Consider the following 12950-nt stretch of genomic DNA (forward strand, 5'->3'; position numbering starts at 1 on the left):
GAACAATGCTGCTAAATTAAAATATAACATGTATTGAGTAAAATACATATGAGAGTTAAATTAAAATATGAAAATATATTTCTACATTATTGTCTTTTAATCATGATTTAGATCATTTAGAAAACATAACCACTTGTTCCACTAGCCAGCTTGTTTTCAAGATTTGTTAGAAATGATTGGTGCCATTTAAAAAATGAAGAGAAGGGTAAAATGTCACATTTAAAAATTCATTTAAAAAGGCATTCATATAATTCGTTTAAATCATCAAAATGTCAACAATAAAGGTGGATTTGTATTTAAAGACATTTAAGTGCGGATACAGTTATAACCTCCGATTTTGTGTCAGATCCAAATCATTTACATTTACGCCATTTATCAGACACCCTTATCCAGAGTGACTTACTTTTTTTTTATTTCAATTTACAGCAATTAAGGGTTACAGGCCTTGCTCAGGGGCCCAGCAGCTGCTTGGTGGACCTGGGGATTCGAACCCATGACTTTCTTATCAGTGATCCAACACCTTAACCACTAATCTACCACATCCCATATTATGGATGCACATGTCATGAACAGATCATATCAAGAAACAGTAGCGCGTTAAGATTTGTTTCAACAAACAAACTAAACAAACAAACAAACACCGTCTGCTCTTCTTGTCGTTCTACTTTCGGCCGCCAGAGGGCGACACTGCAGTTTCTGTGCTGCTTTGTTGCTGAGGAGGAAACAGCCTGGAGCTCCTAGTGAAGATGCGCCGAGAGAAACTGCTTACAAAAAATGATTTTATTCTGCGGAGAAACTCGACACTTGGGAAATAAATCTATCTAAAAAGAGCTGGTGCGGATTTTTACACAGGTCTCAGAGTCGTGCTTGTTTGAGAGGTAAAAGAAAATCCCTCGGTTTTTATTATAAAGAACATAAACACGCTGAATTTAAGATAAGTGTTGAATTATTCTACTTGTTATTATCACTGTATATATATACTGTAATAGTTCTTTTTTAAATGATTGAATTTTAAATGCTTTATTGCTTGGTGATGTATAATGTCTAGGCCTCTAAGCAGTTGCCCTTTTGTTTGTATTTTTCTGCCCTACAGTGACATCATCAAGTGATGGACCTTCATTAGTGATTTATTTCCCTTTATATATTAAAGGACACAGCTGAAGATAACACACTGTGTTCTGGTCAACTGTGTTACACTGTAGAACAGCTACAGATTTCCTGACCGATTATTACACCGACGCAGACAAACGTTTCTTAGATGCTTTTGTCTCTTGCTGTTTGCCTTAGCTATATATATCGACATCTCCCAATGTTCAGTTCAGACCGACTCACTGTCTCTGAAAGGGTCAGCCGGCTTCAGCCACGCAGGTTGACCTCTGATCCTAGGGCTGTTTCACCTGGCCTTCATGCCAATGTCCAGGCCGTGTTAGACACATCCATTCCAGCGCTACGGACTGCTGTGACAAAACTCAAATCCTCCAAAGAAGCCAGAGATGTGCCGAAGACTCGTCAGGCTATCGCTGAAATATTCCAGCTCGTTGAGGAGGCCTGGGTTTTGCCTGCGGTTGGGCGGCAAGTGGCAGAACAAATCTGCAACAGAGTACGACTGGATGGAGGTCTGGAGTCATTGCTGCAGTTGATGCAGACACCTGCTGAAGACATCACATATGAGTCTGCCAAGCTGCTTGAGCAGATTCTTATCTCAGAGAACAGGTACGCCACAGTAACACTTCTTATATTTATGGGAGATATGGGAGTTTTTTTCTGAACTGAGAGGTGTATTCCTACAGAGACTATGTAGCACGCATGGGCCTTGGTGTGATCCTGAACCTGACCCGTGAGCAGGATGATGCCCAGCTTGCACGGAGCATCTCAGGTATCCTGGAGCATATGTTCAAGCACACAGAAGAGACGTCGGCACAGCTTATTAGGGACGGAGCCCTGGACGCGTTGCTGTACTGGTGCCGTGGTACAGATCCTACTGTGTTGCGACATTGTGCCATCGCTCTAGCCAACTGTGCCATGTACGGCGGCCACCGCTGTCAGAGACTGATGATCGAGAAGCAGGCAGCAGAGTGGCTTTTCCCACTGGCCTTCTCTAAGGAGGATGAGATGATCCGTTTCCATGCGTGCATGGCTGTAGCTGTGCTGGCTGCTAACAGGGAGCTGGAGAGCGAGGTGGTGAAGTCAGGCACGCTGGAGCTAGTGGAGCCGTTCATCGCCTCTCTCAGCCCGGATGAGTTTGCACGCAGCTTGCAGGACAGCGCTGACAGCGTTCAGGGACGCACCGCTGCCGACCTGCAGCACCTGTTGCCCCTGCTGGATGGGACTCGGCTTGAGGGCAAGTGCATTGCTGCTTTCTATCTTTGTGTAGAGAGCGGCATCAAGTTCCGCCAGCACAACACCAAGGTGAGACAGATCGAAGATGTAAATATGATCAGATGCTGATCACACATGCTTACAGTGTGTACTTTTAAAGGTGCAATGTGTCATTTTTAGAAGTGTTTCAAAACGTACTATAACAATGTCATTTGAAGGCTTTCTTTCTTGAAAATTTCAGGCTTCTCATTTATCTGTTTACAAAAGTTTCGGGGAAAATACATAACTCTCAAAAGGAAACCTTATAAAACATACATCCAGAGTGGTTAACATTAAAGGTGGTGTCGGTTGGATGAGGACAATTTATTTATTGCAATTTGTGCATCTTCTTTCTCAGATATTTCAGGAGATCGGGGCGGTTCAGAGCTTAAAGAGGATTGTCATGTACTCAAGCAATGCCACCACACTCTCTCTGGCCAAAAGGGCCCTGAGGACGATGGGTGAAGATGTTCCATGCCACATACTCTCCTCCGTTCCTAACTGGAAAACGGTGGAGGTACAAACATGGCTGCAACAGATTGGCTTTAGTGCCTTCAGTGATCGATTCCAGGTTTGTTGTACATTATGGTACTAACCTATGACCAGATTCTTGCAGATCCTACTGTGTTGCATTTTGATGACTTTTATCCACATGCATTTGGTGTACTTTGGTGTGTTTGTATCAGGAGCTGCAGGTGGATGGAGACCTGCTACTTAACATCACTGAGGAGAACCTGATTAATGACCTGGGCATGACCTCTGGGATCACCCGGAAAAGGTACACACTGTGGTTGTGTAAAAAATAAGAAATGTGATTTGATATGTTGTTTGGAGTTAGTAATTGCCTGACCAGTGTTTACACAATGCTGCATAGAGGACAAATTATTCCTGATGAGAATTGCATCTTGACTTACAACAAATGTCTGCTCGGTCCTGATTTAAGAGTACTGATTATTGACGGTTATTTTTTTATTTTAGTAGTGAGCGAAAGGCATCCACATGGTGAAAATGTAACATTTTCTACTTTATAGAGTTCTAAAAACATCAGCCTTTTTCTGGGATACTGAAGTTCTAGCGTTTTTAAAGTATAATTACCTACAAAAATGAGAAGAGAATACATAGCATTTAAACATTGAGGCAATAAAATGGTAACTTAGCTATAATGATATAGGGTCATCAAGTGACACATTAAGGGGTGAGTCACATTTCGTGCGATTTTATGCCCTCTGTAATGTTCACTTTGTCAGGTTTATGCGAGATTTGCGGGTACTGAAGACCTATGCTAACTATTCCATGTGTGACCGGAATAATCTGGCAGACTGGTTGGCAGATGTGGACCCACGGTTTCGTCAGTATACCTATAGTATGGTGCAGTCAGGTGTGGATCATAACATCCTCCTCCAGATAACGGACGTTCAGCTGCAGCAGGACTGCCATATAGAGAACGGAATCCACAGGGCTCAGATCCTCGCTGCTGCTCGCCGGCCTGCCAGGCCTTGTTTCCCTGACTCACAGAGTACAGGTCCAGATGTATTCATCAGCTACCGACGCACCACTGGATCTCAACTTGCCAGGTCAGAGCTAAGTTACAAATCATTAACTTTGGGTTACTTCAGACCTCAATTATAACTGATAAAGATTAATTAGTAGTGATTGTAAATTGAAAATGCTTTATATCTAATGAACACTAATAACCCAGGACCATCAAGCTGAAAGTCTTGACATGAAAATGAAAGAGTTTGAATTGTTATAAAAAATGAAAGTATCTCTTTTCCTTCAGTCTGCTGAAGGTGCACTTGCAGGTGCGTGGCTTCAGCGTTTTCATTGATGTGGAGAAGCTGGAGGCAGGCAAATTTGAGGAGAAGCTGATAACCAGCGTGCAGAAAGCACGTAACTTCATCCTGGTGCTGTCAGCCAACGCTCTGGACAAATGCATGGGTGACACCGGCATGAAAGACTGGGTTCATAAGGTTAGATTATTCCTTTCCACCTTCAGTGTGATTACATAGTGAAATTCCAGACATGGTGATGTGTGTGTGTGTGTGTGTGTGTGTGTGTGATCTGCAGGAGATTGTCACTGCCCTCAAAGGGAAGAAGAACATTGTTCCTGTCACTGACAACTTTCAGTGGCCTGATCCCAACTCTCTTCCTGAGGACATGCGAACTGTTCTCAAGTTTAATGGCATCAAGTGAGTCAGTGTTCACAAACAGAACATGTACAGCGTTCGCATGAGAATATCGACAAACCCTTTCATTAGACAAGATAACAACATTAACATCTATCAATTCAGAGCATACAAATTACAGCTAATTTCATGGACTTCTATATTTACTGAAGGTTTTCTTCTGTTCTCAATGTTAACAGTAAAGTTAAAAGATTAGAAATAGTCCCTGATTTCCTCAGCTGCTGTTAATACTGATTTATTTCCAGTCACTAACCACAGATAAAGACAATGACCACTTTACTGAACTAATTTGTTAAGCTTAATAATGTTAATATTGACCTTTTCAATGCTGTAGGTGGTCCCATGAGTACCAGGAAGCCTCAATGGATAAGATTCTTCGCTTTCTGAATGGAGGCCCCAGTCAAGAGCAGCTGGACAGCTCAAAGACCTCCATGGAACCAGAGCAGAACGCTCTTCCTACCACTCATTAATATTGAGCTTTCTAACCTCTTACCTATTTCTAACCTATTACTAACCTCTGAGTTCTATTACTACATGTGGTAGGATTAAAAAAATGAGTGATACCTGGAAGAAAAAAAAAGCACTGTAAAGGTTCCGTCATCTGTAATCCCTAGATCATTAAAACGTCACAAAAAGCTAACACTCAGTGCTTAATAACTCAGGAATACAAATACAGTGTCCGTTCCCAACCATACATAGGCAACTGTTTTACTTTTCCATTAAAGATTGTTATATAATCAGTTTAAAATCAGAGTAATCAAAATCATAATGCAATCTGTGTACAGTGATAACTTTCTTGAATTGTTTCTTGTGCCAAGTATGATAAATAACCAGGGCATTAGTGCTGAACATATGATTGCTCAAAAACAAGTCCTGTAACTGGGTTAAGCCTGATAAAATGAGCATGGAAACTCTGTAACATTCCTTTTGGTTATATAGTTAAAACATCGCCACAGTGCAGGAACTGGATAAATGATTAAATGTAAAGAATCCTGTGCTAAGAAAGCTTTCTAACACCTTCCTACTTCACAATAAGCTAACAGTGGATACTTGATTCAGACATAGTTGCAAAATCACACACAGTATTGCAAATTAGATCAAAGCCCAATGTTAGCGAAGTTGTATATTTGTTATATACTTGCATCATACACTTTTAGCATAATAAATCAAGATGCTGTTAAACACCAACAGAAACAATAATCTTATCTCTTACAGTGTTCATACCCTTAACCGGGCTGCTGCCTTAATATTTAAAGAGCAAGTTTATATATTAAATGTAATGTTTGCTGTAGTTATCAACTCAGAGAACAGGTCTAGTGACCATGAAAGAACTGTTCAATAGTAACCTTCTGCTCAGAAATAATTGGTAATAATTTTTTTTTCAAAACATCCCTTTATTTGTTTCAAGTGTGGTCAAGACTTAATTTCCACTTTATTAACACACTGATTTCTTTTATAATTATATCACACAGCAATTTTGCTCAGAAACTCCCTCCTTCTCTGAACTGGGAAGTCTTTATTGAACGAATAGGACAGTAAGTCGACATGGCAGATGATCATGATCCATGTTGTTGCCTTATGAACTATCCCAATGAGAGCTGACCTTTGTATGTGTTTTCGAGGAGACCTGTGGCCTTTGTTGTGACTGTAGCCGATATCTGAGTCTTCTTAAGGGACTTAGGCCTTGCAGTCAGACCTTGTGTAACTCTGTAATCCCTGACTGCTACGGCCCTGTTATGCTGTTCATGAGCATGTGACTTTGTATCATGTGGAATACTGAGTAATAGAAAGCAATAAAATAAAATAGTGTGTGCTGTTGTATGAAAATAATCCATGATGGTGGTGTTAGACGATATGCTTCAAAGTGTGTGGATAACCTGTGTTTCACTTTGGTTTGGACTCCTAAGTGACCACATATTGTATTTATATGAAACATACAAATCAATACAGAATTTTTAAGAATATTTTCTTCGTTGTCCTGAAGAGGTGAAGTGACGAGCTATATGCCTTACTGATCCTAAGCTCATCTTTGCTGTGAGGATTGGAAATGTCACTGTAATGCTGGAATTAGCCATAATCCAAAAAATAAAAAAATACATTTTCAAAATTCCATAGCCCTATGTTAAACATGTAGCTGCTCCACAACGTACTCCTAGTTAAACGTTTAGGTTTGTTAATGCAGTCAAAATAGCTATTAATCACTCAGATTAAACAACAGTACATAGTCAACAGAAAACAGACCACTGGCTGCTTCTTGTCTTTTGGCTCTTCTTTTCAAGGTCAAGGATTTTTGAAAGCCAGTATCAGTTAACTGCAGTTTCTCCATTGTTCATAGTCTTCTCTCTGCACCACAAAGCCCTGAGAAGATTAAATGACACAAATATCCAAATGAACTGGCATGAAACTGTGCAATTATTTGACCATTCAGTTATTCAAGCATCTTTGTGACCCTTTTATTATGGAGTGTAACCTTAACCAGACAGTAATCAAAATACATTACCTGACAGATCACTGCGAGGAAACAAACTGCATTGTTTATTTTGCATTGTCCACCCAGGAGTAATCTGACCTCCCTTGTGAACTTACCCGATTATTCCAGCAGGAAAAAGAAGGAGTATAGCTCCGAAGAGGAAAGGAAAGCCCTTCATCATGTGTAAGGTCACGGGGTAGAGCGAGTTAAAGACTCCGCTGGCCACCAGTGAGCACAGACCCTCTACGCAAGCCACTGAGGCAAAGAGAGCACCTGAGAGCAATTACACACATCATTACTCTAAGAACAAAAACACATTTCAATTCTTTCTTTGGGTTCAGATTTAAGCTCTACAGTACCTTGCTCTGAGGGGTCCACTAGTTTGGACAGTTTGGATCTCAGGACTGGGGTGGTGGCCATAAAGAGAAAACACAGGCTGTATCCTGAAAAACATTAACACAGTTCAGGTTAACTTCACACAGTTCACACAGTTCAGGTTAACTTCAGACGGTTCACACACTTCAGGTTAACTTCAGACGGTTCACACACTTCAGGTTGACTTCAGATGGTTCACACAGTTCAGGTTGACTTCAGACGGTTCACACAGTTCAGTTTAACTTCACACAGTTCAGGTTGAGAGCAGTGTTGAGTAAATATGTATAATATGTATCTTAATATAAAAATATTCATCTAAGATGAATATTCATTAAAATGAATATGGCTGTAACAGATTTTGTTCACAATTATTTTGAAATGTTTCTTGAAGTCCCATTAAAAAACCCACATATAAATCAAGGTCTTGACTCATTGCACAACATTATTCTTCTTGAGTGACTGTGACCAATAGGTCTTGCATAACACAATCTCACAAACACTTGAGGAGTGTGAAATTAAAAGAATAGGATAAGTGACCTGTATGACAAGTGACGTGTATGTGTAGAGTCACTCAAAACTGATGCATTATGCATGGAGTGTATTTAAAAACGATGTTTTAATGGCTATCAGAAGAAAAACAAAGATTTGCAAAATTAATTATTTAACCAGCCATTATTATTGCTGCCTTGGACTGATGCCATGTGCACTAGTTGCTAATCAACATAAAAACCAGCGAAATTATTATTTTCTGTATAAGGTAAATTAACCCAGTGGTTAAAATATATAATCTGTAAATGAACTTCATCATATCATATTCCATTAAATAAATCTCACTGTATTGCACTGCACACACTTGCATATTAAAGAGAAAGACAGGAGCTGATGTGATTGGACGACACAGCAGCACACCTAACACGAAGAAAGTTAATGCAAATGGGCTACTACTTTGACTACGTTTATCTTAATATATCACTTTCTAAACAAATTGTTATGTTCTTACATGACACTATAGGGCTTTTTTTTCCCACAAACCAAACCTAAATACATACATACAAATACAATATCTGATTTGAGGAAATGTTACCTGTAAACATGAGACCTGTAGTATTTGCAAATGAAAACACCACCAAGCCAGTTATGTTTGACACCAGGCCAAGAATAGCCACACAGGAGTCATCGAGACAGTGTTGTAAAACCCTCAAGCCTAGCAGGCTGGTCAGGTATGCCATGTGGTAAGAGGCTGAGCCGTACCCAATCAGCTCTGAGTCCCAGCACAGCGGTGTGCTCAGCTCAAAGAGCACGTACAGGTCACGTGAACCGAAATGCACAGTGATCACCAGGAAGAAGCAAAGGGTATAGAGCCAGAGTTTGGTCCGGTGTCCTCTCTGTCCTCCAGATGAATACAGTTTATAGACAGCTCTGAGGTGAGGGGTGGAGAAGAGTCTTGCCCCAGGGTCAGGAGTCACTGACTCGGGTACGAAGAGGTAAGCGTAGAGGGCTGTGGCCAAGTTTGTTGCCAGTACAAGCCAGAAAGGGTTGATGTACCTAAAATCAAGGTTGAAATGTTTACAAATATTTTAAAAATATTTAAATTTTCTTTGAATTTTCAGCAAGTAGTTGTAAAGGCACAAAACAACGGGTAATTTGAGAAAAAAAAAAAAAAAAGCAAAACACTGACGAAAGCAAAAGACATTACCCTTGTGCATGTCGCCATTTGCCCCCAATTATGCTTGCAAACATGCCAGCGAGCCCCAGACATGCCTCCAGTATTGCCACACGAAACGTGCGAGAACGCTTGTCACTGATGTCAGCCACATAAGCGAAGCAGCCAGCCAGAATGGCATTGAAATCCCCAGACAGGCCACTGCAGATTCGTCCCAACAGGAACCAGGCCACAGGCAATTTCAGGTACATGACGGTCAGGTAGACAGTAGCCTGGACAGCCAGGCCTAAACTGGGAAGAATCAAGACGAGACGCCGTCCTGCTCGGTCACTCCACGAGCCGATCAGGATCACAACGAAGAGGCTCACAAAAAAACCTCCCAGATTGATGTACAAGTTCCAGTGTGCAGTTAGAGCTTCCACCTCCTGGATGGGGAAAAAGGCATTTAAAGACATTTAAAGTGTTTGTTTCCTTGTTTCCATTTTCAGCATTGCTGAAGCCTGTTTTAAGTGAACAGTCATTGGGGGTCCTACAGACTTCTGCAGATTCTGCAGCCAATATTTTAAAAAGAAAAACAGTTTAAATGTTAACTGTGAGTCATGGGCATTCACAGGAATGATACAGATTTGTATTTGCATTCATTATCATGGGAATTATGAACACTTTCCATTTCTCAGTGACCCTTGAATAGAAAAGTTTTTTAAAAAAGGCAAATTTAAATCTCTTTTTCTTCCACTGATCATACACTGCTATCAAGTGTTCACTGACAACACCTGCTCAGAACAAGTAGTCTAGGCCAGTGGTTCTCAAACTGGGGGCCCTGAGATGGTGCCAGAAAACATCTGAGTAAAAGAAGCCCTGGTTCCTTTTTTCAAAGGTGACTGGATTGAACCAATTTGGGAGGTTATCAAAGATCACAACCTTGGTTTTAGTGCTTCCACATTCTAATGCTGATGCCCAGACGGTATTTTTGATGGTCGGTTTGAACAAAACCTCAACACGAAACAGCTTGTCTCTGGACGGGACATTGTCCTCAATCATGACCCTAAAAATGGCTGGGCTTGAGCTGAACTGTTTTAAATGGGAGCAACATTACAAATGATAAAGGAGTCCAAAAAGGCAACAAACACTTACAATAAACAACACGAGTCATAATCTCTCTCTCTCTCTCTCTCTCTCTCTCTCTCTCTCACACACACACACACAAATTCTCTCACTCACTCTCACTCATTTTCTACCGCTTATACGAACTACCTCGGGTCAATGAGCCTGTGCCTATCTCAGGCGTCATTGGGCATCAAGGCAGGATACATCCTGGACGGAGTGCCAACCCATTGCAGGGCACACACACTCTCATTCACTCACGCAATCACACACTACAGACAATTTTCCAGAGATGCCAATCAACCTACCATGCATGTCTTTGGACCGGGGGAGGAAACCGGAGTACCCGGAGGAAACCCCCGAGGCACGGGGAGAACATGCAAACTCCACACACACAAGGCGGAGGCGGGAATCGAACCCCCAACCCTGGAGGTGTGAGGCGAACGTGTTAACCACTAAGCCACCGTGCCCCCCACACACAAATAATTAATAAATGGAAATTGAATAAATACTTTGTATTTGGTTAAATTGTGCTCAGTGATCCAAGCACAACACCCCCAGTGTTTTTTCGGGTGTGTGTATGTGTGTGTGTGTGTGTGTGTGTGTGTGTGTGTGTGTGGGGAGATGTCACTCTTGCCTGTCTTCAAAACTTGAGAGCCCTGAAGTTCTGAATATTTTCTTCCTGAATTGATGTAATAATATGATCTGGTTACAGTGCTGAGGTTTGCTTACAATGCTTACATGCCATATTATTTAAAAGTAATACTCTTTACATATTTTAATATCAATTCATTTAATTCACAGCTGTAATTTCCACTTGATCTAGGCTTAGTGAATATCTAAGAGTTGATTTTCTGTAAGAGAAGTCATTTACTAGCATGCACTTGACAGATCCAGACTATATTTTGTAGCTGTGATCCTCACTGTTATTGATATTTTAATAAGATTTCATTCAATATTATTCCCAGAAAAGAGCCATAGTAATATTACTACAATTCATTCATCTTCTACCGCTTATCCGAACTATCTCGGGTCACGGGGAGCCTGTGCCTATCTCAGGCGTCATCGGGCATCAAGGCAGGATACACCCTGGACGGAGTGCCAACCCATCGCAGGGCACACACACACACACACACACACACACACTCTCATTCACTCACGCAATCACACACTAGGGACAATTTTCCAGAGATGCCAATCAACCTACCATGCATGTCTTTGGACCGGGGGAGGAAACCGGAGTACCCGGAGGAAACCCCCGAGGCACGGGGAGAACATGCAAACTCCACACACACAAGGCGGAGGCGGGAATCGAACCCCGACCCTGGAGGTGTGAGGCGAACGTGCTAACCACTAAGCCACCGTGCCCCCCTCCCCCCATTACTACAATTAAATCTCAAAATTACTCCCTAATGGTCTCATAGGAAACTGCATCTGGTGCAGAAAATCGCTTTGACACGCTATGTAGTGCTTTTACACTGAGATGAAGGTCAGCTTTGACATTTCTGTACTGTTTAAAATTCTCCAGCTCTTAAAGCGACCACGTGGTGCACACGTGAACCCGAGTGCATTTTGTGCGTCAGTCTGCGCAACGTATGCGCAGCGCATGCGTTTGCTGTTCAAGCTACCTTCTGGAGCGGGTCGTGTTCAGCAGAAGAATTGCCACATCCTCCACCTCCTTTCGTGCCGTTATAGCCCACGTCCTCGCTAATGCGGTCCCAGAGGTACTGCGTGTAAAGAGGCATCTGGAGTGCCAACGAGAACGTGGAAAGGAAGAGCACCGGTTCCACAGTGACCGAAAACGGACACGCGAACGGCGGAGACCCCGAACATCTGGAGCGACTTCCCTCCACCACCTCCACCTCCTCCTCCTGTTCCTCCAGAGGTCTTAACGCGTCTGCAGACAGGATTTCTCTGGTGTCCGACTCTTCCTCCATGATTACGCTCAGCAAACATTACCTTCAAAATGGCCTATAGTAAAAAAGTCATGTTATTATTATTATTGTTTAAATCCCTTTTAAATGATTGTTTCAGTCCCTGTAGCTTTACAATCCAGCTGTTCCTGAGCCTTTACACTCCAGCTGTTCCTGAGCCTTTACACTCCAGCTGTTCCTGAGCCTTTACACTCCAGCTGTTCCTGAGCCTTTACACTCCAGCTGTTCCTGAGCTCTCTGTTGTCACGTGTACTTTGTTAGGTCACGTGATAATCCTAACGCACGTCGCCTAAGAACAGAAAAAAAACCCCTCATTTTTAGTTTTAACACTTTTTCTATTCTGGGGAATATTATACAGATACTTTTATTTAAAATTCATCTCACATTTAGTTTCAAAACTTGAAATAAATCCCCAAAAGACAAAAGCAAACAAACCTACCCACAAACTGACTTTATCTTTACGTTTACATTTTGTAATGCATGAAAGTGTTTCTAAGTCTATTATAACCACAATGTCTCATAGAATTCTTCTAAAAGAACTTTGCAGTAAAAAACAAAAGAGTTTAGAAGGCTTACAGGTCACGTGACAATGACGTGTAACTTCTAACAATAAAAATCGAACAAACAAAACCAAACAGTAACAGCTGTAATTTTATCAGTATGATTATTCTGGCTGCTTACTGCACATCAAATATCCAAATCAAAACACATACACATATAAAAACTTTAATGTAATTCTGTTTAAAGCTAAAGTTTTTAGTATTTGAACATTTTGTCCAGATTTAACAAACCATAATCTGCTGTTCTGTGTATTAACTCTTGTCTGCTCCTGTAACACCACTAAAATGTCTGATCTATTC

At 41.4% G+C, this 12950-nt stretch overlaps 2 protein-coding genes across 2 annotated transcripts; one reads left to right on the top strand and one right to left on the bottom strand.

The window, feature by feature from the left end:
- Positions 1 to 719: 719 nt before the first annotated feature.
- Positions 720 to 5792, top strand: sarm1 (sterile alpha and TIR motif containing 1). Its single transcript, XM_060888343.1, has 9 exons — positions 720 to 878; positions 1094 to 1713; positions 1791 to 2409; positions 2717 to 2929; positions 3045 to 3136; positions 3606 to 3932; positions 4139 to 4328; positions 4426 to 4547; positions 4879 to 5792. Exons 2-9 carry the CDS (start codon positions 1259 to 1261, stop codon positions 5012 to 5014), a joined length of 2154 nt encoding a protein of 717 aa, XP_060744326.1. The 5' UTR covers positions 720 to 878; positions 1094 to 1258; the 3' UTR covers positions 5015 to 5792.
- slc46a1 (solute carrier family 46 member 1) lies at positions 5733 to 12323 on the bottom strand. The gene is made up of 6 exons (XM_060888344.1): positions 11785 to 12323; positions 9086 to 9477; positions 8474 to 8934; positions 7374 to 7457; positions 7131 to 7287; positions 5733 to 6902 (listed from the first exon to the last, which is right to left on the bottom strand). Exons 1-6 carry the CDS (start codon positions 12091 to 12093, stop codon positions 6848 to 6850), a joined length of 1458 nt encoding a protein of 485 aa, XP_060744327.1. The 5' UTR covers positions 12094 to 12323; the 3' UTR covers positions 5733 to 6847.
- Between the last annotated feature and the right edge of the window lie 627 nt (positions 12324 to 12950).

This window comes from Tachysurus vachellii, chromosome 15, assembly GCF_030014155.1.
Source record: "Tachysurus vachellii isolate PV-2020 chromosome 15, HZAU_Pvac_v1, whole genome shotgun sequence".
NCBI lineage: Eukaryota > Metazoa > Chordata > Actinopteri > Siluriformes > Bagridae > Tachysurus > Tachysurus vachellii.